Source organism: Phoca vitulina, unplaced genomic scaffold (genome assembly GCF_004348235.1).
Source record: "Phoca vitulina isolate PV1807 unplaced genomic scaffold, GSC_HSeal_1.0 scaffold86, whole genome shotgun sequence".
Classification (NCBI taxonomy): domain Eukaryota; kingdom Metazoa; phylum Chordata; class Mammalia; order Carnivora; family Phocidae; genus Phoca; species Phoca vitulina.
In genome coordinates this window covers 2,980,195-3,007,260 of record NW_022589789.1, presented here as the reverse complement: position 1 = coordinate 3,007,260, position 27,066 = coordinate 2,980,195, and the positions used below count along the sequence as shown (strand labels likewise).

Here is a 27,066-nt window from a genome sequence, read left to right as displayed (position 1 = left end):
GTTCTAAGGGTAGTCTTTCCTTCCCGTCTTTGTCCTCCAGCACCAAACACATTGACTGGAACATAGTAATAAGCACTCAATACATTTGATTAATTAAATAATTAATTAAACAGTAATGTTGCAAATATGCTGGTTTGTGGTTTGAAATCCACATTCCCAAGAAAAGTAAGTCGGCATTCCGCTGCTCCTCACAGTGTGGTATGGGGACTGAGAAACCCATGCAGGCTCTTGCAAGGTTAGAACTCTGTGTTTGAGAACCATTTTCATATAGGGTTGGTTTTTTCCTTTAGGTGGCCACTGTACTCTTTCCTTTTTTCAGCCTTTCTGTGAAATATACATAGCTAAGGATGTTTACCACACCTCAAAAAAGAATCCTGCTTCAAATCAATTGACATGATACATCACATCAATAAGAGAAAGGGTAAAAACCATATGATCATTTCGATAGATGCAGAAAAAAAGCATCTGACAAAGTACAACATCCATTCACAATAAAAATCCTCAACAAAGTAGGCCTAGAGGGAACATACCTCAACATAATAAATGCCATCTATGAAAAACCCACAGAGAACATCATCCTCAATGGTGAAAAACTGAGAGCTTTTCCCCTGATGTCAGGAACAAGACAGGGATGCCACTCTCACCACTTTTATTCAGCATAGTGCTGGAAGTCCTAGCCACCGCAATCAGACAACAAAAAGAAATAAAAGGCATCCCAGTTGGTAAGGAAGAAGTAAAACTTCCACTATTTCCAGGTGACATGACACTATATATATAGAAAACCCAAAAGACTCCACCAAAAAACCATGAGAACTGATAAATGAATTCAGTAAAAGTCACAGGATACAAAATCAACGTACAGAAATCTGTTGCACTTCTATACACTAATAAAAAAGCAGCAGAAAGAGAAAATAAGAGAACAATCCCATTTACAATTGCACCAAAAACAATGAAATATTCAGGAATAAGCTTAATTAACCAAAGAGGTGAAAGATCTGTATTCCAAAACTATAAATTGTTGATGAAAGAAATTAAAGAAGACACAAAGAAATGTAATGACATTCCATGCTCATGGATTGGAAGAACAAATATTGTTAAAATGTCCATACTACCCAAAGCAATCTACACATTTAGTGCAATCCCTACCAAAATACCAACAGCATTTTTTTCACAGAACTAGAACAAACAATCCTAAAATTTGTATGGAACCACAAAAGAGCCCAAATAGAGACAGCAACCCTGAAAAAGCAAAAGTAAAACTGAAGGTATCAAAATTGCAGACATCAACTTATATTACAAAGCTGTCGTCATCCAGACAGTATGGTACTGGCACAAACACGGACACACAGATAACAGAACAGAAGAGAAAACCCAGAAATGAATTCACTGTTACGTGGTAGTTAACCTTCACTGAAGCAGGAAAGAGTACCTAGTGGTGAAAAAGACTGTCTCTTCAACAAATGGTATTGGCTAAACCGGACAGCCACATGCAAAAGAATGAAACTGGAGGGACGCCTGGGTGGCTCAGTCAGTTAAGCGTCTGCCTTCACCTCAGGTCATGATCTCAGGCCCTGCTCAGCGGGGAGTCTGCTTCTCCCTGTCCCTCTGCCCCTCCCCCTGCTCATGCTCACTCTCTCTGTCTCTCAAATAAATAAATAAAATCTTAAAAAAAAAAAAAAGAATGAAACTGGACCCTTTCTTTCACCATACACAAAAATAAACTCAAAATGGATTAAAGACCAAAATGTGAGACCTGAAACCATAAAAATCCTAAAAGAGAGCCCAGGCAGTAATTTCTCTGACATTGGCCATAGCAACATATTTCTAGATCTGTCTCCTGAGGCAAGTGAAATAAAAGCAAAAATAAAGTATTGGGACTATAAAAACTCTTTTATCAAAATAAAAAGCTTTTGCACAGCAAAGGAAACAATCAACAAAACTAAAAGGTAGCCTACCAAATGGGTGAAGATATTCGCAAATGACATATCCGATAAAGGGTTGGTATCCAAAATATATAAAGAACTGATACAACTCAACACCCCAAAAACAAATAATCCAATTAAAAAATGGGCAGAAGACCTGAACAGACATTCCTCCAAAGAAGACATCCAGATGGTCAACAGACATATGAAAAGATGCTCAGCATCACTCATCATTAGGGAAATGCAAATCAAAACTACAATGACATATCATCTCACACCTGTCAGAATGGCTAAAATCAACAATATGAGAAACAAGTGTTGGTGAGGATGTGGGGAAAAAGGAGCTCTTATGCACTGTTGGTGGGAGTGCAAACTGGTACAGCCACTGTGGAAAACAGTATGGAGGTTCCTCAAAAAGTTAAAAATAGAACTACCTTACCATCCAGTAATCACATTAGTGGATATTCACCCAAAGAATACAAAAACACTAATTCAAAGGGATACATGCACCCCAGTGTTTATTGCAGCATTATTTACAATAGCCAAATTATGGAAGCAGCCCAACTGTCTGCTGATAGACGAATGGATAAAGAAGAGGTGGGATACACACAATGGAATATTACTCAGCCATAACAAGGCATGAAATCTTGCCATTTGCAATGACATGAATGGAGCTAGAGTATAATGCTAAGCGAAATAAGTCAAAGAAAGATAAATATCATACGATTTCACTCATATGTGGAATTTAAGAAACAAAACAAGTGAGCAAAGGAAAAAAGAGAGAGAGAGAGACAAACCAAGAAACAGACTCTTAACTATAGAGAACAAACTGATGGTTATCAGAGAGGAGGTGGGTGGGGGGATGGGTGAAATAGGTGATGGGGATTAAGGAGTGCACCTATTGTGATGAGCACCTGGTGTTATATGAAAGTGTTGAATCACTATATTGTACACCTGAAACTAACATAACACTGTGTGACTAATACAGGAATTAAAATTAAAAACTTAATAAAAAAAAAAAAAGAACCCTGCTTTAGGAAACCTGGTAGGAAGAGACTGAGTCAATTATGCCAAACAATATAAATAAATTAACATAATCCTGTCATGTTGCTACCTGGGAATGACTCAATTTACTTGATCATCTAAAAAATAAATGTTTTAGAAAAACAATACCATTAATAGTAATATTGTTGCAGAAACACAATTAGAGATTTTCTTAGATATTATATTTGCTGAACTTGTTTTATAATCTCCCAAAGTTAGGCTAGGATTGATTTCACAAGGACTTTTTACTCTTGGATGTTGGTCTCATATTGCCGATCGCCCTCTTTAAGGCTCGCTCCACCTTCCTCACTTGAACTGAGGTAAAGCCCTTCAAACTAGCACCGCTTCTCCCATTTTTCCTTCTTCTTTCTCAAAATGATCTTCCACAGACTCCAGTTTGATCACTAAACCCCATGATCAAAACGTTTATAGGTTTCTGGCCTTGTACAGAGTATATTGAGGGTGTTGGATTTTAGGGCAAAAAAGGACCTCAGAGATGATTTAAGCTGTAGTGCAGTGCTTCTCCAAGTTGAACAGGCTTCAGATGACCCCTCAAGGGCTTGTTAAAATATTAGATTCCTGGGTCCCACCCAGAGAGGTTCAGATCCAGTAGGTCTGAGGCAGGGCCCAAGAATGTGCAATTATAACAAGCTTCCAAGTGACGGTTCAAGGTGCTGGTCCGTGGACCACACTTGGAGATTTGCTTGTATCTACTCTGCCTTATGCACTCAGCTTCCTCTTAAATTTTCATTTTAACAAAGGATTTAATAACTGACACTCAACCATCTAGTCTAACTCTCTTGGTTTACAACATAAGAAGATAGGCCTGAAGAGCCAGGTCACCTGGCCAGTGGGCCTATGCTCTGTCCTGATACCATCTTTCTTCAAACTTCTAATCTAGCTTTGAAGCCTCCAACTATATTCCTACCTTTATCTCTGCTTCCCTGCAAAATAACCAACCTCTCAGTTCTGGGTCAGTTGGGTACATGCCCTTTCCCAAATATCTAGTGTAATTATAATCCCAGCACTTTGAACTGAACTCATTAACTTTTTGGACCTTAAGCTCTCGTCTACTTCAGAACTCACATGGATGGCATACCTTTGACCCCAAATCATCCAGAACTGCCCCACCTCCAAGATCCTGGACTCTAAAAAATATACTGTTTTGACCACAGCCAACCTTTCTAACCCCTAGACCGCCAACCCTTCTGGCATCCTCCCAGGCAACTGGGGTAATGCTTCCTTGACCCGTACTCACCACCTTACCTGGCCTGGGCAATGCTCCACCAGCATCTTCCCCATGCCTTCAGTGTGCCTTCCCTGACTTTCTGTCATGTCTGTCTCGCCAATCCCCACCACCAAATTAATCAAAAAATTGTTTTTCTATTCCCAGTCCTTTAACATTGCTGGCTATGGTCACAGTCCCATGCTGACTAGACTTACTAATACTCTCAGCTAGAACTTCCTACCTCAAGCAGCTTGTATGTTCATCTCTAATTGACTCTTTCTCAAGTTTCCAAAGAGATTCTTCAAAATTCCTGTCATCTTGAACCCCCCCGACACCCCGCCGCCAAAATCTCCTCCATTGCCTCCCATTCCCAGAAGTCTCATCATCTCCAAGGGAAAAGATAAGAACCGAGCACAAGTCTGGGGCTGGACTTAGGGGGATTAGCGCCTCTCTCTCTCGTGGGCCTTGAGAAGCCATTCCAAATTTTGCTTTAGAAAAATCACTGTGATGGCTGTGAGCAGGATACGCTAGAACAGGGACATGGGCAGATAAACAATAGGGATTCAATGAATACACAAAGGGGATGAGGGAGAATAAAGAATCAAGAATTGCTAAATATTATACTTCGTGTATAGTAGATACACAATAGACATGTGTTCAACTAATTTATTCTGGCTCTGATTCTGAGAAAAATGTATATAGAAAAATATTTACTAAAGTTAAAAAAAAAAGTGCATCGTTGAGAGCAAGAATCCTTTTGCTATGTCTTGTCATAAGGCAAATGAAACTGATTATGCAATGGACAGATGGTGCAACAAGATATAAAATGAAATTAGCAATGATGAAACCCAGATGGAAATGAGGAAAAGGTCAATATGTTAAAGGTCAAAGGAATTTGGCTCCATCTTGTCTTGTTTCATAAAGAACGAAGGTCAGAGCGTAGTGGCTCTTACTGCAGGCAAGTTGTCAGACCATTCGTTATGCTGCAGAACCAAATACTCACCCAGGGTTGTTCAAAGCTATAGGTACGTCGCCGATCTTCTACATCTTCATCCTGCTTCGCTTGCTGAAATTCTTGCCGTAGACGCTGTATCCGATCATGGTTGCTAGGAGTTGATCTGTTGCTAAAAGAGAGAAGGGGCAACAATGAACACCCTTTGGAGATACAATCTGTGAATTGCAGTTGCTAGGGAAAGAAAACGGCAGCTTGCTGTGGAATGACACTGTTTAAGAGGCAGTGAGTTTATAAAACAATATCTGGGCATTTAAAATGCTTTCATTTTGTTCTTATGATTAAGAGTTATTGAAGTTATTTCAGATATTCAAGAAGGCAAGCAGTATTTTTAGACAATCCTGTTTTATACAGTACTTTAAAAGCCTCACTTCCTTTCTGTAATCTGGCAAGGTTTTGGCAGCAAAATTTTTTTGGAAAGGACGTTGCATTAAAAGTCAGAAATATCAGGGTCCTGTCCTTGCTCCTCTACCTTCTTAGACTAAGGCACTTAAGACCTCTGAGTTGTGGGGTTTTTTATATATATGCAGTGGACATGATAATCATTTTTGCTCTAAATATCATAGTTGCAACAATCAAGTAAGGTAATACCATACAATATAGCCTCACAAACGTGCAGTATTATTTTCATAAGCCATCATATAAAGTTCCTATTTAGGAGTTATTAGAGGTCTATACACAAAGTACAGTTCTCACAGCATAAATGACAAGCATTTTAAAAATAACTTTGGGTGGTAGTTTGATTTCACCAGTTAGCTGATAATAATGTTGCCTTCTTTTTTTTATAGCATTAAATTTTAATTCTCAAAATGCTTTTTAAGATAGGTACAGATGGTAGTATCTCTCTCTCTCTCTCTCTCTCACACACACACACACACACACACACACACACACATAGAAACTGACGTTCGAAGAAGGTAAGTGACTTGTCTGCAGTCTCCCTGCTGGTCAATGGGGAGGTGAGGCTGCAGTCCAGATTCTTCTGGTATCCAGTCCAGCCCTGATTTCACTGTGCCATGTTGTGTCAATTAGCAAAACATATATCAGACTCCAAAGCCCCTGTTTTATAAAATCATACAGATTTTAAAAGCAGTATTTTGCAAGAATTGAAAAGATGGCCAAAGTTAAAACAATCTTAAATCTCATGGCACTTTTGGTCTGTGTCATCCCCTGAGGACGAAGGCATGTCCTATCAGGAGAGCTATTCAAGCACATGAGGTACACGCAATCTCCCCAACAAAACATCAGACTCCTTGAGGACAAGAATTGAGCCTTATATTTATATCATCTATACCCTCCAAGCTGCTCGCAGAAAGGGGAGCTGTAAGGTACTAGAAGACCGGGTCTCTTCATTGAAAACATGTTACCCTGGTTACTCAGTGTGATTCTGAGTTCTTCTGGCTGCATAGCCCCCTGCCCCGGGTCATGTAATTTGTCAGAGGTAGCTTGGAAAGAGAAAGTCTGCATAGTAGAGTATATAAATTCTCTAATATATATCTTCATATAATTCCATGTGTTTTGAAGAATTCCAAAGGTTTACAAATCTCAAATTGAAAATATTTGCATATAGGGCAATATTAACGTCTTCCAAGAATATGGGATAGTCTTTCATCATTTAATCTACTGGATAGATCCCTATCACCTTTATGTTGCTATTAATTTCATTAGAGCTTCTGGAACATTCTGTCAATACTCTAAGTTTGATTATTTTCCCAGTCAATAAAAGCCTGTCTTCCCTTTTTCCTTCTGACAAATATTTTGAATGGATCGCCCTGAGAACATTAAAGGTTAATGGATCTGTAAAATGTGCTACTTAAGGCTTCAGCCCACATTTGGATATGGCTTAAAACTTCCCCTCCGTACTCTTGAGCTGAGCAGGTTATTATTCCCACTGTTTGTTTGTTTTTTTTTTTTAAATTTTTTTTATTAACATATAATGTATTATTTGTTTCAGGGGTACAGGTCTGTGATTCATCAGTCTTACACAATTTACAGCGCTCACCATAGTACATATCCTCCCCAATGTCCATCACCCAGCCACCTGATCCCTCCCACCCCCCTCCACTCCAGCAACCCTGTTTGTTTCCTGAGATTAAGAGTCTCTTATGGTTTGTCTCCCTCTCTAGTTTCATCTTGTTTCATTTTTCCCTCCCTTCCCCTATGATCCTCTGTCTTGTTTCTCAAATTCCTCATATCAGTGAGATCATATGATAATTGTCTTTCTCTGATTGACTTATTTCACTTAGCATAATACCCTCTAGTTCCGTCATGTCATTGCAAATGGCAGATTTCATTTTTTGATGGCTGCATAATATTCCATTGTATATATCACATCTTCTTTATCCATTCATCTGTTGATGGACATCTAGGCTCTTTCCATAGTTTGGCTATTGTAGACATTCCTGCTATAAACATTGGGGTGCACGTGCCCCTCGAATCATTACATTTGTATCTTTGGGGTAAATACCCAGTAGTGCAATTGCTGGGTCGTAGGGTAGCTCTATTTTCAACTTTTTGAGGAACCTCCATACTGTTTTCCAGAGTGGCTGCACCAGCTTGCATTACCACCAACAGTGTAGGAGGGTTCCCCTTTCTCTACATCCTCGCCAACATCTGTCGTTTCCTGCCTTAATTTTAGCCATTCTGACTGGTGTAAGGTGGTATCTCGTTGAGGTTTTGATTTGTATTTCCCTGATGCCAAGTGACGTTGAGCACTTTTTCATGTGTCTGTTGGCCATTTGGATGTCTTCTTTACAGAAATGTCTGTTCATGTCTTCTGCCCATTTCTTGATTGGATTATTTGTTCTTTGGGTGTTGAGTTTAAGAAGTTCTTTTTTTTTTTTAAGCTTTATTTATTTATTTATTTGACAGAGGAGAGAGAGACACAGCGAGAGGGGGAACACAAGCAGGGGGAGTGGGAGAGGGAGAAGCAGGCTTCCCGCTGAGCAGAGAGCCCAATGCAGGGCTCGATCCCAGGACCCCAGGACCATGACCTGAGCCACCCAGGCACCCTGAGTTTGATAAGTTCTTTATAGATTTTGGATACTAGCCCTTTATCTGATATGTCATTTGCAAATATCTTCTCCCATTCTGTCAGTTGTCTTTTGGTTTTATTGACTGTTTCCTTTGCTGTGCAAAAGCTTTCTATCTTGATGAAGTCCCCATAGTTCATTTTTGCCCTCGATTCCCTTGCCTTTAGCGATGTTTCTAGGAAGAAGTTACTGCGGCTGAGGTTGAAGAGGTTGTTGCCTGTGTTCTCCTTAAGGATTTTGATGGACTCCTGTCTCACATTTAGGTCTTTCATCCATTTTGAGTCTCTTTTTATGTGTGGTGTAAGGAAATGTCCAGTCTCATTCTTCTGCATGTGGCTGTCCAATTTTCCCAACACCATTTGTTTAAGAGACTGTCTTTTTTCCATTGGATATTCTTTCCTGCTTTGTCGAAGATTAGTTGACCATAGAGTTGAGGGTCCATTTCTGGGCTCTCTATTCTGCTCCATTGATCTATGTGTCTGTTTTTGTGCCAGTACCATACTGTCTTGATGATGACAGCTTTGTAATAGAGCTTGAAGTCCGGAATTGTGATGCCACCAGCTTTGCTTTTCTTTTTCAACATTCCTCTGGCTATTCGGGGTCTTTTCTGGCTCCATACAAATTTTAGGATTATTTGTTCCATTTCTTTGAAAAAAGTGGATGGTATTTTGATAGGGATTGCATTAAATGTGCAGATTGCTCTAGGTAGGATAGACATTTTCACAATATTTGTTCTTCCAATCCATGAGCATGGAACGTTTTCCCATTTCTTTGTGTCTTCCTCTATTTCTTTCATGAGTTTTCTATAGTTTTCTGAGTACAGATTCTTTGCCTCTTTGGTTAGATTTATTCCTACATACCTTATGGTTTTGGGTGCAATTGTAAATGGGATCAACTCCTTAATTTCTCTTTCTTCTGTCTTGTTGTTGGTGTATAGAAATGCAACTGATTTCTGTGCATTGATTTTATATCCTGCCACTTTACTGAATTCCTGTATAAGTTCTATTCCCACTGGTTTTTAAGAAACATATACAGCATCTTTTATTTTTGAACATATACGTTTTCAATAATGGCTTCCCAACATAATACCCAACCCCCCTGGAACTCGTGCTCTCCATGTGAAGCTGTGATAATGTAGGCATGAAGATAGTTCCTGAGATAGGAAGTGAGCATTCATTAATCTCACTGCTGTTTCTCCAACTGTGACTTTTTTGTTCCTGGAATATTTCTTCATGACTTTTAATAGGAGGATTGTAGGAGGCTTGACTGACAAAGTATCTTACAGGTCTAACTAGAAATATTTCCCTATTATTTTCATGTAGCATAGACAGTTTTAACCCTGTAATTATTAGGTTCATGAAGTCCAAGCCATTGATGAAAATTGATCTCATACTATTTGTGGTTAACTGAAAGTGCAACTCTCCCAACACAGGAAGTCGACCCAGTGTCCTTAATTTTAAATTCTGGTGACCTCAATGTTTTTCACAGTAACAGCCAAGTTCTGGAAGTCACTTCTGCCCTTATTTCAAATCTCAGCCGCTGGTGAGATACTGCTTCACTCTCTTTTCCTTTGCTTCCTTTCTTCCTCTGCTCTAGAGGATGGCAACCCACTTGCCTAAGACTAGCAAAGCCACTCTAAGGATTGAAATTGAAAAACGGGCTGCAATGGTTTTCATGATTGATGATGACTTCCAAAGACTGGAAGACCATCAAGCATCCTTGGGGACAACAGTTGGCAGTCTGAAGGTGAAATCCTGGCTTCAAGAATGAAACCCTTGCAACTGCTCGTTCTGTTTCTCAGGCCAGTCTATAACGGGCCAATGATTCACATTTGGACTTCTAAAGTTCTTGGTTAGCTCTTCTGCCAAGAAAGCCAAAGGAAATTTTAAATATTCATTAGCATTAGCGGCTAATCCATACACATCCCAATAAACTTATATTTAGGTTCATTGCCAATTGAAAGTTGCTCATTATTTTGTGTGTGTGTGTGTGTGTGTGTGTGTGAAGAATATAACAAAGATACCACATGAGTCAATCAGATGGGTGAGAGAGACAATACAACTCTTAATGACAAGCCAGTAAATCATAATTTCTACAGAAAGGAGGGATGAAGAGGGCACTTATAGAGATGGTTTTCTCATAAAGAATCCACACAGACAGACATAAAACAATTTAAGTCTAACACCAACGCAGCCTTCCCTTACACATTGTTTTTTTTTAGTTTTAGTCCAATTGGAACTTTCTTTTATACTTTTATATGTGTGTGTTTGTTGTGTGTGTATTTGTATATAAATTTTAAACTAAATGAAGGCAGTTGGTTTTGGTTCAGTAATGATCTGGAAGTCTTTCTGACAGCATTCAAACAAGGATACATTGGATCACCCACTACAAAGATTCCTCTTCCGGCCTGTACAGTGTAACCCTGAATTATATGGAATTCAAATCTTTCCCATCCATAATTACCATGGAGTTTGGACCCTCTCCTGTCAGAGGCAGATCACACAGAGTGCTAGGCTTTATAGCCTTTGGAATGGACCACTGCAACATGCTTTGCAAAAGCAGCTGAGCATACCAATTCACACTAACTGGAGCAACGATCCTATGTGCGGGTGAGCTCTGGAGCCTGTCCTGCACCTGAGCCCCACAGGCTCGCTATCCAACCATCTCCTTAGGTACAGCGAGTGAGAAAAGAAACATCAACAGCCGTTCTCATGCGTGCATGAGAATCATAGAGAGCGCTTGCTTAAAAACGCTGATTGACTAAGACTCACCTAGAGAAATTCTGATTCAGTCAGTCATGGGCGGGTCCCAGGAATCTGTATGTATCTGAAAGCATTGCAGGTGCTATATGGACAACACTTAAAAAATAATTCAGCCTGCAAACGTCATAGTCGGGACAAATTCCAACGCCCCTGGGGCAACTGACTAACGACCTAACAACGGAAGGAAAGCCAACGGCCTTGGGAGCACCCATGTAGGTTCTGTGACAAATGGGAGTAATATGCATGGTCTGGAAAGGGAGGCCCTTACTTGGTTCCAGTAGATTTCTGTCCTGAAGGGATGTGAGCCTGGTGTTGCCTTCTAATTTTTTTAAAAAAGAGAAGTCAGAACTATAGTTTTCTCTCCTATTCCATGAATTTTAAATGTTGGCTTATTTTCTTTTTTTGAGCCTAGGTGAGACAAAACAAAAAACCAAAACCACATTGGTCTGTGGGCAGCTAGCTTGCAAGCTCTACTTTGTATTCTGCAGATGCTGCCTGTTTTATATGTTGCTTTTCTAGGCTATTTACTTCCACCGCACCAAGATAAGGCCAGTGATCCCCCTAGTAACAGGCCCAAGAAACAGAAATATTTTTTTAAAGAGACAACTAGGCACTGGCCATCTAGTCTTGCCTCTCTGAAACTCTCTGCTCCTTCTGATCTAACACTGCGTATACTGCCCTGCAGGCTGGAGTTCTGACCTATCTTCTCAGACCAGCATATGCTGAGAGAGAGGAGTTTGTGATGTGACTGATTAATTCTTTATGGACTAAAAATACCTTAACATTTGCATTTTAATTATGCAAAAGAAATCTGGAAAGCTGGAATAGAGGGCATAGCTTTAAGATCCAGAATGCAGTGGAAGGGATAACGACCACTCATTTTTTTGAGCAAGAAGGTATACCACCTTGGTATACAGTAGTTTTCCCATAGAAGGAAGAAAACCATGAAAGGGGAAGGGAAAGATAGAAAGAAGGGAGAGAACGAATGGTGGCAGGCTTTCCACGGTGCCCAGAATGGAGAGATGATTATAATCTCTAGCACAAGAGGAGAGGAAGAAGGTAAATTCACTCGTATCTTTCTTTCCATAATATCTTCTCCTTTCCTTCCATCTTCTGATTCTACCAGTAAACATTGTTTTACAGTGTTTATAACTTACATGTGCATGTGTTTCTCTTTCTTAAGCTCATGACTTCATCACAATCATTTAATATATATATATATGTATATATATATTATATATATACATATATATATATATTCTGTAAGTCACGTCCCTGCGGCAGGGTAAACTGTTATGCAAATACTTGTAATGGATAGACTTCAGGGTGACCCCACAATCCCTGCCTCCAAGTATCCACACCTTCGCACAACTCCTCGTCACTGAGTGTGGGCAGGGCCTGTGACTTGCTTCTACCAATGAAATGAGACAAAGGTCAAGGAATGGATATGATTACATTTGTGTGATTATATAAGAATGCAGTGCCCATCTTGCAAGACCATATCTCTCTCTTCTGGCTTTGAAAAAGAAAGTTGCCCTGAATCCTACAGCTGCAGAGAACAGAATGCTATCAACAACTCCAGGAGCAGTGACTCAAATGTTTCCCTCGTGGACCCTCCCAGTGAGACCCCCGCCTGGCTGACTTTGATTGTACCTGGATGAGACCCTGAACAGAGGATTCAGCTGAGCCATTGCTGGACCCCACATCCGTAGAAACTGACAGAAGAAGTTGTTAAGACTGTTAATTTGTTATACAGCAATAGAATGAATACCCATTGATGTTGGCCTTGGCCATGTGTCTTGATTTCACCCACAGGATGTTCATGGATGTGATGCAAGTAGGGGTTTGAAATGTGATTGCACAGTGGGTTTGCTTTCTTGTGCTCCATTGCAACAAAAGACAACGAACAGACACTCTAAACCTCCTTCCCTTAAACCACCACCACCACCATATCACCTTAGACAGTGCTGGCAGGGAGGCGGGGGCGGGGGCTGTACACACTTATTAAATGAAGTAAAGTGGCCTAGAAGTACAAAGACCTAAACCCTGCCCATGGTTGCAACCAAACAAACATTGCCTGTTGCAAAAGCATGCTGGCTAGAAGAGCAGAATGCAAGAGAAGAATCGTATTTTATGAATGAGTTTTACCACTATCATTTATATGGTTAGTCACTCCAAAGTTCTAGTCTCTGAGAAAAATTGCACAAAGTAAATACTATTGCAGAAGATGTCCCTGAAAGATGGTTACTGGCCAGATCTTAACACAAGAAACCAATCAAATGTGCTTTCTACTGAGCACCAGTATATCGCCAAGAATACTCCATGGAAATCTACCCAATTGCTTAGGGTGACTCTTACAGTCAGTCTCCTCATCACTTTACCCAAGATAACCACTCTGGCTCTGTGACCTCTGAAAATCAGTCCTCATGAGACTAAAGCAGCTATGTGGGTGTTTTCTCAGAGTGTGGTGAAAACAGACCCACCAATCAGGTCATTCAGTAAAATTGAACTCAAGGGCTCACTCCTAGTTTCTCTTCCTGGCAGAGATAGGTGACCTGCCAGGATCTGACATAAACTCACACAGAGATATTCCTGGTTAAAACTGGTTTTACTTAGTTTGTCCAGAGTTCGGCACTTAACATATGTCCTTCAAATCCCCAATTTACAAAAGAACAGGTACACACAGTAAAGATTTTGTTAACCACATCAGCTTACATCCTCGGCCTTTCCATTTTTGCTATACACTCCTCAGCCCTAGCAATTTACTTTTTGGCCTAAGTACAAAATTCTATTCCAAATGCTACTGCATTTCACACATGCACTTGGCATCCAATTACTGGAAATGCAAAAGGACATTATTCTTTTCCCAATTAAAAAAAACACAAAAGTCGGGGCGCCTGGGTGGCTCAGTCGTTAAGCGTCTGCCTTCGGCTCAGGTCATGATCTCGGGGTCCTGGGATCAGGCCCCACATTGGGCTCCCTCATTGGCGGGAAGCCTGCTTCTCCCTCTCCCACTCCCCCTGCTTGTGTTCCCTCTCTCGCTATGTCTCTCTCTGTCAAATAAATAAATAAATCTTTAAAAAAAAAAAAAACACAAAAGTCAATTTTCAAATTCTGTCTGAGATCTCGGATATCATGCCACTCCACACTCGAAGCATATTCCCAATGACGTATTTCTAGCACTCTCCCAGGGGTCCCATGCTACACCGGGGGGGGGGGCGCCTAGAGTTCTGCTGACTGCCAACTTCTCCCCTTAAGGAACTCTTTCTTCTCCACCCACCAGCGCCTCAAAGTCCTACCGTCTCCCAGACTCTGGGATCTTGCAGTCAAGACTTCGGAAACATCATTATGGTCTGCATCCCAGCATACTGACAAAGACGAAGATAGTAAGTTAAAGCTTTCAGGACACCATTCATGACACTCAAAGAACCCTGTTTTCCTGAACTCTGGCTTTTCCAAGCCTTGAGGCTATCCATGGATAACTCGCCCTTCACAGGAGGTCCCTGCATTTTGGTCCACTTATTTCAGGGAAATGTATCTCTTTTTGGACTTCCTTGGTAGTTACACACAAATGAAAAGACTGAAGATCCAGTATGTTATGTAAACAACCCATCCTTCCCAGATACTATTACTTTTCAAAATATTTTCACTAGAGAAAAATTAAAGCACCTTTCCCTTCCTTATCCAATTACTAATTCTTCCTGCATCCTAGAAAAGGAAAAACATTTAGTCCCTTTATTTGTACCAATGGCAAGTCTCAAATTCAGCTATTTCAAGGATGTTACTTCAAACAGACACCAGGACCGGAGAAGGCAAAAAAGTGACACTGGAGGAAACACATGTAGGGCAGACCTGTCACACAGCTTTAGAAACCCGCAGCCAGCAATGACCACAAGCGTCTCAGATCATTAAGCAATGTCTTACTGTGATGTCATGCACGGATGTACAGAGCTGTAATCCTTTCAAAACAGACAGATTGTCAGCATGATAAAGTGGATACAAACAAGTTCTTGAACAGTGATGACTACAGTGTTGGGGGGAAATGTCACTGAACTAAAGAGCGTTACCAGCACAACTCCTAGGGGCCGGCGCCACTGAGAGACTCAGGTACTCCACATGCTTCTCACTGAGCTATTTCTCTATACTGATTAGCAATTCCATAAACTATTCCTGATCTCGTAATCGCCAGACAAATAGTTATAATCTACAGATGTCAGAACTGAGTTCTTAATTGCTGTAAATTAGTGAGCAAACACAGGTTTCTCATTAAACCCATTACACCCCGTATGTTAAAATGGAGCCCTTGTCATGTGTTTTCTTTCTTGGCACTCACATCAGGAGCGTTCTTGGTAAAACCCTAGGAGCAGAAAAGCAGAGCAATCTTGCTAGAGTGTGTGTGGCAGGCTCCCGTCCCTGAAGGTAGTATTGATTCCTGAGCTAGAAACCTTTAAATGGCACCACATTTGTTGCCGAGATTTTAATGATGAGCTACAGTGTGCCTCCATCTTTGCTTTCTTAAGACAGAGTCAAGTGGTATCACCCCTCTTTGAAGGCTTTTGCTTCTCTTAGAGGAACCTAGAGTGCTGCCTCCCACGGCACTTGGATTTGCTTCCTGTTACCTGTGCAGGTGAAAAAGCATAAATTGCTAGATTAAAAGGGAAGGGAGGAAGGAACGGACTGAAATGCTGTGGAAAAGCATATCTGAATTTTTATACTCGGTAAGCACTAGTCTTCTGGCTAAAGAGACTAGGGCTTTCTACTCTGGCTCTCTCTCTTCTCTCAGGCTGGAAGATTTATGACAAATGGGGGAAAGGCTGGGAGGGTTAAACCAAGAAATGTATCAATTACCAAACTACAAATAAAAATAGCTCCTCTGTACAAGCTTCATTAAGTTTTATCAGCAAGTATCTTGGGGTTTTACACTCAAACCACAGGTCATAAATTCACAGTAAATCCCCCATATGTTCACCAAACACCTGAATTCAATTTCTTTTCTGGTTGTGAAGTAGGAATATGGTGCTCCAATTAATTATGCATGCAAAGTTAGTTTCTAAGACGGGGAGCTTTTTTTTTTTTTTTTCAATGCTGAAGGGTATTTATAACATCCGAAATTTGAGGATAGATCTTTCTTCAATCTTCACAATTTTATACTGGTGTGTAGGCATAAATTCTCTTTTCCCAGTTTGAACAGTGAAAAAGTAAAGTAGGTAAATACTTAGTTATAACGTATAATTTTTCTATAGATAATCTCAAACATTTGTGAGATGTGACAATGGTCTTAATACTTAAGGTTTTTAGACAAATGTTGCTGTGGGTATGTACAAATCACTTTGAATTACAGAGAAAAATCTAAAGTGAAGCTTCAGGGCTATATTTATATGTGTCTATATGTACATGTGAAATTAGCTACTTAGGAAATATCATGTCATTTTCAGTTTATTTTCACAGTTTTGCTCATCACTTGTAATATGAAAAGAATTATGAGAAACTTATGCAAATCCCAAAGGCACTCACTTTCCTCAGCTGATAAAATTCATTTTCAGATTTTTGACACCCATGATTTGTTGTCCATTTCACACCAATTTCAGTGCAATAAATCATAACAAATTAAAAACATACAGCTATGTTTTCTGGGTTAAAAAGGTAGTCACCAAAGCTGTTAATACTGCATTTGCTTCTGATGTGATGAGTCACAGGGAGGGTCACCTCTCTCCATCAGAAAGACTGGGGACTGGATCTTACTCTGGGTCCCTGTGTGGTCATCCAGTAATAGGCCTATCATTTTATAAGCAGCAAAATCTCAGGAATGTACCCCTCACCCCATTTTATTACTATCATCACTCTTCCTTATTAGCCTGTCACTGGTCTCAGGCAGGAGTGAGAAAAATTTAGCTTTACTTTTTCGAGGGGAATTCCTCCAGCTACAAAGAACACACACGTGCACAGACATACATAATTTCAGGACCCAACAATAAATACACAAGAAAAGACATTCTATTGTGAGCCTGAGGTCAATTTTCCTGACTAGTAAATTTCACAGAAATAATCCAAGTTGTTTTCTACCCAGAAAGATTGCTAAATCTATTGTAGTCACACCTCCGATGAGGCATTTGCTTAAAACTTAGCACAAAGTAACATTATTTAGCAAGCTTTAAAAGACCATCAATGAAAAACGATTTATCGAAGTTTTCATTTCAGAAATCATGTTCTCATAAAACTTTCCAACATGTGAGATGGAGTGATGGAGTGATGGAGCCTAAGACCCCAGAGAAGGTGCAAGAAGCCAGAGTGAACCTCCCCAGGCCCCTAGAGGAAAATGGGCAAGGGGGCAGGGGGAGAGAAGCAGTGTGCCTCAAGTCTTCCTCACTCCCTAGTAGGCTACTCTGCAGGGCTTAAACGGATAAATGATGGGAGAGAAAGTGTTTTCCAGGTATACCTGTGAATTTAAACGCATTCTTGAAAATACAACGTTACTGCCTCTAAGAAACCACATGTCACTTCTCTTTGCACAATGCGAGATGCAGTTATAATTTGGAGATAATGCCCCAAGTGCACTTTCTTTTCATAAATCGTATGATTTTCATAAACCATCTAATAAATGGCAAGGACATATAAGGTATTCTATTAGGTTAGAGTGTTGAAGAAAGTTTATGGATTTGCTATTCATTCAATAAAACCACTGGGGATATGAAGGCTAGCCAGTTGTGACCCACAGTTAAAGTCTGTGCTTCAAACTGAAGTATACTTTCCATGTCTGAATAAAGAGCAAAGGAATTCAGGAGTATTCAGGTGAAAATTCTGGAGAATGAAAAGAAGAGTGAAAATCGGGAATTCATTATTAAAATTTGAAATAAGAAAGCAATGGAAATTAAATTACAAAACCTGATGGGTTTTGATGACAAAATAAAACGATTATCATGTTCCTTTTCATATTAGAGAGGTTTTATCATACAAGCATAGAAACTAATTATAGAACCATTATTTTAATTCTTTAATCATGAAATGATTACACAGAATTCAAGGTTAACATTCTTTTTGTTTTGTTTTTTTTTGCATTCTCTGTCTTTAATGACAGCATAATTGCAAAATACTATACAAAACTAAGCTGTTTTTTTTTTCTAAGATAAAAATTCCAATGCAATACGGTGCTTAATGCTCATGTCAATTCTAAGTTATGGATAAATTCTACATGGCTTTCCTGAAATGATTTAAAATGGAAAATAATGTAACAGGAGATATAGTGCCTGTGATTTCATGACTGGCTAACTCTGAAAGTCTTCTGAGAACTAGAATAAAAGCAGAAACATATATTTATTAGTCATCTAAGAAAACAGAACATTGGATATGCCCAAATGAAGAGTTTCTACATATTATTGATTTTTAAACATTTTAAAGATCATTGGAATACTTCTATTGACTGAGGTTTTTTTTTTTGTTTATTTATGTCTTAATTAACTTCATAATTATTAGCTAATAATTTTTTAGGCTTTCCTTCAATTTACGATTTGGCCATGTCCCAACTTACAAATAATTTATCTGGATAGAGGAAATAAATGAGATAGAAACATCAATCAGTTTAACTTCTCAATTCATGTTCAGTTAAATTATTATGAGAAACACAAAAAGTGTGACCATATTGGTTTGGAATTATTGATAGATTCTGAAAATGGCCTGCATCATTCCTTTGTAAATTACATTTTCTCAAAGCAAAACTTGCATATGTAGGGTTGATATTTTTAAATGCTAACTAAAAGTCTTAAAGTATCTTCTGCTTCATCGCCTCATGTCCCTCTGACTACCCAATCCCAAGATAAACACTCTTAAGGCTTTTCACTGTTTCTAAAATATTTCTTTTTTAATTCAAGCTCAGATACGCAGAACGGATCAATCATAATTCCTGGTTTGTGATACACTCTCGTTGATGATTCTCAGCTCACTTTCTTCCATATAGTTAATGATTTTTAATACTATACTCAATATTACTAAAAGTAAATTATCAATATGATTTATTACATAAAACAAAAGCTAGGGATTTAACAATAAGCCATATCTAACCAAATACCTCTGGCATTTCACTGCATTTTTCTGAACAATTTTAAACATTATCTGTTGACTGCCTGTGAAGGTACAGGAAGCATTAGCTCTCTTATACATTGCAATCCCAATTTCCACTCCCTATTTTCATGACCCACGTCCTCCCGATCCAGTTGTAGCAGAAACTTTAAATGATTTTTTTAGTATTTATATTATTTATATAAATACTGTTCATTACTAATTCAAACGGAGCACTGTGATTACATTTCTTTTCTTCTATGACATTCTTGGTTTTTCTTTTGCTTAGTGTTCTTAAAGCCTGTCTCTAATTTTTTCCACCCTCTGTAGTCTTTTTTTTTTTAAGACTTTATTTTTTAGAGCATTTTTAAATTGAGAGGAAGATACAGAGATTTCCCACAGACCTCCTGCCCCACACGTGTGTAACCTCCCCCGTTATGAACATCCCCCACCAGAGTGGTAGACAGGTTACAACTCAAGAACCGACACTGTCACAACATTATTAGTCAAAGTCCATAGTTCACATTAGGGTCCGTTCTTGGGGTTGTATATTCTGTGGGTTTGAGCAAATGTATAATGACATTTATTTATCATTATAGTATCATACAGTGTATTTTCTCTGCCCTAAAATCCTCTGTGCTCTACCTATTCATCCATTCCTCTCCCACCCTCCCTGGCAACGACTGATCTTTTTACTGTCTCCATGTTTTGCCTTTTCCAGAATGTCACATAGTTGGAATCATATAGTACGTAACCCTTTTCAGATTAGTTCCTTTCACTTAATAATAATATGCTTTAAGTTTCCTCTGTGACTTTTCATGGCTTGATAACTCATTTCTTTTTAGCTCTAAATAATATTCCATTGTCTGGATATGTCACAGTTTATATCCATTCACCTACTCAAGGAAATTTGGATTGCTTCCACATTTTGGCAGTTACAAATAAAACTGCTATAAACATTCATGTGCAGGTTTTTGTGTGACATAAATTTTCAGCTCTTTTGGGTAAAGGAGCACAATTGCTGGATTTGTAAGGTATGTTTGGTTTGGTAAGAAATTTACAAACTTTGGTCTTCCCAAGTACCTGTACCATTTTTGCACTCCCACCAGCAATGAGTTCCTGTTGCTCCACATCCTCATCAGCATTTGGTGTTGTCAGATTTTGGCCATACTAATAGATATGTAGTGGTATCTCATTGGTGTTTTAATTTGCATTTCCCTGATGACATGTGATGTGAAACATCTTTTCACATGCTTATCTGCCATCTTTGTATCTTTTCTGGTGAGGTGACTGTTAAAGTCTTAAAGTCCTTGATCCTTTTTTAAAATTGGGCTGTTGAGGGGCACCTGGGTAGCTCCGTCAGTTAGGCATCTGCCTCTTGGCTTCAGCTCAGGTCATTATTTCAGGGATGTGAGATGGAGCCCCACGTCGGGCTCCACACTCAGCAGAGTCTGCTTGAGATTCTTCCCCCCCTCCCACTCCCTCTCTCCCTCTGCTCCTCCCCCCCCCACTCACACACTCTCTCTAAAATAAATAAATAAAATCTTTTAAAAAAATAAAATTGGGCTGTTGGTTTTATTATTGTTGAGTTTTAAGAGTTCTTTGTATTGGGATAACAGTCTTTTATCAGATAGGTCTTTTGCAAATATCTTCGCCCTCTTTATAGCCTTAGACACATTTCCACATGATCCAAACTATCATAGCCTATCAATTCCTGGGCTTTTTTCTTGGAGCCCTCCAACTCAAGTGTTGTTTCCACATGCTCCAACCTGCACTGGCTCTCCAGTTTTCTGCACAGGGGATGTCCTGGCACCTCCCTTCATCATCATCCTGGGATTTGTTAGAGTACGTTGTGTAGCTTCCTAAAAGGGGAAGTATTAGAAGCAAAAAAACAAAACAAAAACTTGTATCTTTACATGCTTAAACCATCACCACTTACTGACAGTTTGGCTAGGGATGGAACCACAGGTTAGGAAACACTACTCTTCAATATTTGAAGATGTGGCCCTGTGGTCTTCTAGCTTCCAATGTTGCTGTTGAGAAATCTAACATTCTGATTCCCAACTCTTTATTGTATACTCTTCAAAAGGATCATCTCTTTGTTTCTGTTATTCTGAAACTTCACAATCCTGCTTCCTTTTAAAATTGATTTTTCGGGGCACTAGTTCATTCTTCAATTTAGAATCTTAAGTTCTCCATTTCTGGAAAAATTTCTTGTGTTATTTCTCTAATAATCTCTCCATCATTATCTCTGTTCTCTCTTTCTAGAAAACATATTAGTTATATGGTGGACCTTCCAGAATGAATTTTTGATTTTCTTCCTCTCTCTCTTTCCCACTATATTGATCTTTGTCTTATGTCCCATGTTCCCCAGCAAGCTTTAGAATTATTTCTATATTATTCTTTGATATTATATATGTTTTATGCATATAAATTACTCTTTGGAATATTTATATATTTACACATGCTATATGTTTATATTTTTATATATATGTTAACATATATGTAAATACATATGAATATGTATGCGTGTGTATATATATACTTTAAAAAATATTTCCATATATATTTACTCGGAGACTAAATTTTTAAAGCATTCAATTTGTAACCTACAAAGCTCCAAATACAAGCAAATCTTATTTTTATGATTTAGCCAAGACTTCCAAACTTTTCTTCCACAAACACACGTTCTGGCATTATACTCCAAATAGTTTTTTCCTTGACATGTAATGAAATTCACAGTTTGGCTTTAGATGTTTATTACACAAGTTTACACCCACTGCTCAAAGTGGTGATTATGATCTATAATTTTTAATCCTCTGTTTCAATATTTGCTGGCCTCCACTCTTAATTCTCCTGCCAAATAGTGACCAGCTCCCACTTGGATCTCTTAAAATTATCCCATTGATGTTCATGGTAGAATGTTTCATGACTTTTCCCACAGTGCAGTCCTAACTATAGATACCGAAGCATGCTTTGAGAATACAGTCCAGGACTCCAGCACACCCCCACCACACACAGAGCTGACGCCATTTTCTAAGAGATTTAGTTCTGTAGCTAGTGCATGTGAATTAATATAAGCAAACTGAACCTGGTATAAGGTCTTGAATAATCAGTCTTAGAAGAATCAATTGATACTCTGATTAACTAAGAGCTTACCAAAAGTCCTTTTTTTGTATGTTTGTTACAATCCCTGAGTTTGAAAATCTTTTTATTTTTTAAATTTTTTTATTTTTGAAAATCTTTTTAGAAAGCACTAAAGTCTCTTCCTTCTTGGATAGAAGGAATAATGGATATCATTTAAGGTTTTTAAAAAGTTTTAAGATTCTCATGACCTTTAGTTCTCATTACTGAATATTTGAGTAGGAAAAAGAAGTACTTGAGCTGAATCTTATTCCATCAACTACAGGATAATACCCAAAAGCTCTTTTGCTTTCTCACTGATTTTTTTGGACAAACTCCCAATAGCAGCACTTTTGTAGGCATCTACCTCTTTCTTTTAAAAGTAAACTTTTGCAAACATATTGGCTAATTGTGGGTTTGCTTGGTTGATTTCTAGTTAATTGAGACTTTATTGTATCATATTACTTACACATGACTTTAAAATTATACTGTAGCTGAAACAAATGAAAAAATCTTTACTTATTTTGTGGTATAGGATTCATAGAAGAGGTTCCCTTCTCTAGTTTGACTTTTTGTCTATTTCAGGCATTTGTAAATTTCTAAAGAAAAAAATCAATAGTACTGACTTACAGACACAAAATGTTTAAAATGTGGATAAGAAACTCTTTGACCTTTATAAGTTGATTCATGTAGTCAAATTTTCACTTCTGTCTAAAATGTTGTTCAAAGACTTTGACACTTTAATTTTTAAAAAATTATTTTAATTTTTTTTCAAATATAATTAATATGCCATGTTATATTAGTTTCAGGTGTACAATAAGCTTCCAATTTAATGCTTTCTCTTTTAATTTTTTAAGGTTGTATATTATTGATTCAAGTTAGTTAATATGCAGTGTAATATCAGTTTGAGGTGTATAATATAGTGATTCAACACTTCCATACATCACCCAGTGCTCATCATGACAAGTGCACTCCTTAATCCCCATCACCTATTTCACCCATCCCCCCATCCACCTCCCCTCTAGCAACCATCAGTTTGTTCTCTATAGTGAAGAGTGTTTCTTGGTTTGCCTCTCTTTTTTTTCCTTTGCTCATTTGTTTTGTTTCTTAAATTCCACATATGAGTAAAATCATATGGTATTTGTCTTTCTCTGACTGACTTATTTCTCTTAGCATTATACTCTCTAGCTCCGCTCATGTCATTGCAAATGGCAAGATTTCATTCTTTTTTATGGCCGAATATATTCCATTACATATATATATCAAATCTTCTTTATCCATTCATCTATCAATGGACACTGGGCTGCTTCCATAATTTGGCTTTTGTAAATAATGCTGTAACAAACATAGGGGTGCATATATCTCTTTGAATTAGTGTTTTTGTATTCTTTGGGTGAATATCCACTAATGTGATTACTGGATTGTAAGGTAGTACTATTTCTAACTTTTTGAGGAACCTCCATACTATTTTCCACAGTGGCTGCACCAGTTTGCATTCCCACCAACAGTGCACGAGGGTTCTCCTTTCCCCAAATCCTTCGCAACACCTCTTGTTTCTTGTGTTGTTGATTTTAGCCATTCTAACACTTGTGAGGTGATATCTCATTGTAGTTTTGATTTGCATTTCCCTGATGATAAGTGATGATGAATATCTTTTCATGTGTCTGTTGGCCATCTGGATGTCTTCTTTGGAGAAATGTCTGTTCATGTCTTTTGCTCATTTTTTAATTGGATTATTCACTTTTGGGGTGTTGAATTTTATAAGTTCTTTGTATATTTTGGATACTACCCTTATCAGATATGTCACTTGCAAATATCTTCTCCCATCCCATAGGTTGCCTTATAGTTTTGTTGATTGTTTCCTTCACTGTGAAGCTTTTTTATTTTGATGTAGTCCCAATAGTTTATTTATGCTTTCGTTTCCCTTCCCTCAGGAAACCTATATCTAGAATAAAGGTGATACAGCCGATGTCAGAGAAATTACTGCCTGTGCTTTCTTCAAGGACTTTTATGGTTTCAGGTCTCACATTTAGGTCTTTAATCCATTTTGAGTTTATTTTTGTGTATGCATGTGGCTGTCTGGTTTACCCAACACCATTTGTTGAAGAGACTGTCTTTTTCCCATTGGATACTCTTTCCTGATTTGTCAAAGATTAATTGATGATGGAGTTGTGGGTTCACTTCTGGATTTTCTATTCTATTCCATTGATCTGTGTGTCTAGTTTTGTACCAATATCATACTGTCTTGATCACTACAGCTTTGTAATATGACTTGAAGTCTGGAATTGTGATGCCTCTAGCTTTGCTTTGCTTTTCCAGGATGGCTTTGGCTATTTGGGCTCTTTTGTGGTTCCTTACAAATTTTAGGATTATTTGTTCTCGTTCTGTGAAAAATGCTGTTGATATTTTGACAGTGATTGCACTAACTATGTAGATTGTTTTGGATAGTATAGACATTTTAACAATATTTGTTAGAACAACAAACAAAGCCTAAAGCCAGCAGAAGGAAGGAAATAATAAAGATTAGAGCAGAAACGAATGATATAGAAACTAAAAAACAAAAACAGAAACAAAAAGCAATAAAACAGACCAATGAAACTAGAAGCTGGTTCTTTGAAAAAATTAATAAAATTAATAAACCTCTAGTGAGACTTAATCAAAAAGAAAAGAGAAAGGATCCAAATAAATAAAATCACAAATGAGAGAGGAAACATAACAACCAACACCACAGAAATACAAACAACTGTAAGAGATCATTATGAAAAACTATATGCCGACAAATTGGACAACCTGGAAGAAATGGATAAATTCCTAGAAACATATAAACTACCAAAACTGAAACAGGAAGAAATAGAAAACTTGAATAAACTGATAACCGGCAAAGAAATTGAATCTGTAATCAGAAAACTTCCAACAAACAAAAGTCCAGGGCCAGATGGCTTCACAGGCAAATTCTACCAAACATTTAAAGAAGAGATAATACCTATTCTTCTCAAAATATTCCAAGAAATAGAAGAGGAAGGAAAACTTCCAAATTCATTCTATGAAGCCAGCATTACCCTGATACCAAAACCAGATAAAGACACCACAAAAATAGAGAACAGCAGGCCAATATCTCTGAGGAATATAGATGCAAAAATCTTCAACAAAATACTAGCAAACCAAATCCAACAATACATTTAAAAAAAAAATCATTCACCACGATCAAGTGGGATTTATTCCTGGTTTGCAAGGGTGGTTCAATATTTGCAAGTCAATCAGCATGAGGCACCACATTAACAAGAGAAAGAATAAGGACCATACGATCATTTCAATAGATGCAGAAAAAGCATTTGATAAACTACAACATCCATTCATGATAAAAACCCTCAACAAAGTAGGTTTAGGGGGAACATACCTCAACATAATAAAGGCCATACAGGAAAAACTCACATCTAATATCATCCTCAATAGGGAAAAACTGAGAGTTTTCCTCTGTGGTCAAGAAGAAGACAGGGATGTCCCCTCTCACCACTTTTATTCAGGATAGGACTGGGAGTTCTAGCTATAGCGGTCAGACAACACAAAGAAATAAAAGGCATTTAAATCAGTAAGGAAGAAGAAAAACTTTCACACTTTGCAGATGAGATGATACCATATATAGAAAACCCAAAAGACTCCACCAAAAAAACTGGTAGAACTGATAAATGAATTCAGTAAAGTTGCTGGATGCGAAATCAATGTACAGAAATCTGTTGCATTTCTATATACCAATAATGAAGCAGCAGAAAGAGAAATTAAGGAACCAATCCCATTTACAATTGCACCAAAAATAATAAGATATCTATGTAGGACTAAATCTAACCAAAGAGGTGAAAGACCTGTACTCTGAAAACTATAAAACACTAATGAAAGAAACTGAAGACGACACAAAGAAATGGAAAGACATTCCATGCTCATGGATTGGAAGGACACTTTACTAACTTAAATAACTTTGTTTTGGGGAAAATAACATGATTGCAGATTATAATAAAGATTTGTTTTCTGCAATAAATACAGAATTTTTGATCTTTCAATGACTTTCAAAGTGCTGGGAAACAGGCAGAGTAAGTACCTAGCCAGAGCGCTACTGAATCATGAGCAGAAGGGGCAGAGGTCACAGGAATTCGTGTGCACATTTCCAAACCAGCCTTGATGCCTGAAGACTCACCAAGGCAGGGGTAGTGCCAGCTTATACCTGAGGACAGAGGAGAAAGGAATGGAGCAAGGCATCTGTTAAAACTCAGTATGACCCTTTACAAGCAGATTGCAACACTGCCTTCCCTGTATTTTTACGTTCAACTGATGTCCAAACACTAGTGTGCAGGGAAGCTAAGCCAAGACCAAATAGAACTAATTATGTGTGCAGTAGCAACAGAAGCCCAGAAAGAATATAGTCAGAGACAGACATAGACATTGATTTAGATCTAGACACAGGCAGAGATGTAGATATAAATATCAGCACGAACACAGACATTTATACTAAAGAATCAGTTTTGGATATTTTCCTGAGTTGCAAAAAAAAGATTTAGAAAATGTATACAGACAGTCCCCCCCAACTTATGATGGTTTGACTTAATGATTTTCTTTTTTTTTACTTTATGATGGTGTGACAGTGATCAGCATTCAGTGGAAACCGTACTTTGAATTTTGAATGTAGATCTTTTCCCAGGCTAACAACATGCAGTGTGATACTCCCTCATGGTGCTGGGCAGTGGCCGGGGACACAGCTCCCAGCCAGCGCGGGATCGTAAGGACAAACAACTGATACAATGGTCATGCACCTATCCAACCATTCTGTTCTTCACCTTCAGTACAGTATTCAGCAAAGTGCACAAGATATTCAGCACTTTATTATCAAATAGGCTTTGTG

The 27,066-nt window shown here is 38.2% G+C and overlaps 1 protein-coding gene across 1 annotated transcript in view; it reads right to left on the bottom strand.

The window, feature by feature from the left end:
* Positions 1–27,066, bottom strand: part of PARD3 (par-3 family cell polarity regulator) — a 647,142-nt gene that overhangs the window by 14,745 nt on the left and 605,331 nt on the right. The window contains exon 22 of the mRNA XM_032395672.1: positions 5,198–5,318. Within this exon, the coding sequence (XP_032251563.1) occupies positions 5,198–5,318 (121 nt within the window). The remainder of the gene's footprint in view (positions 1–5,197; positions 5,319–27,066) is intronic.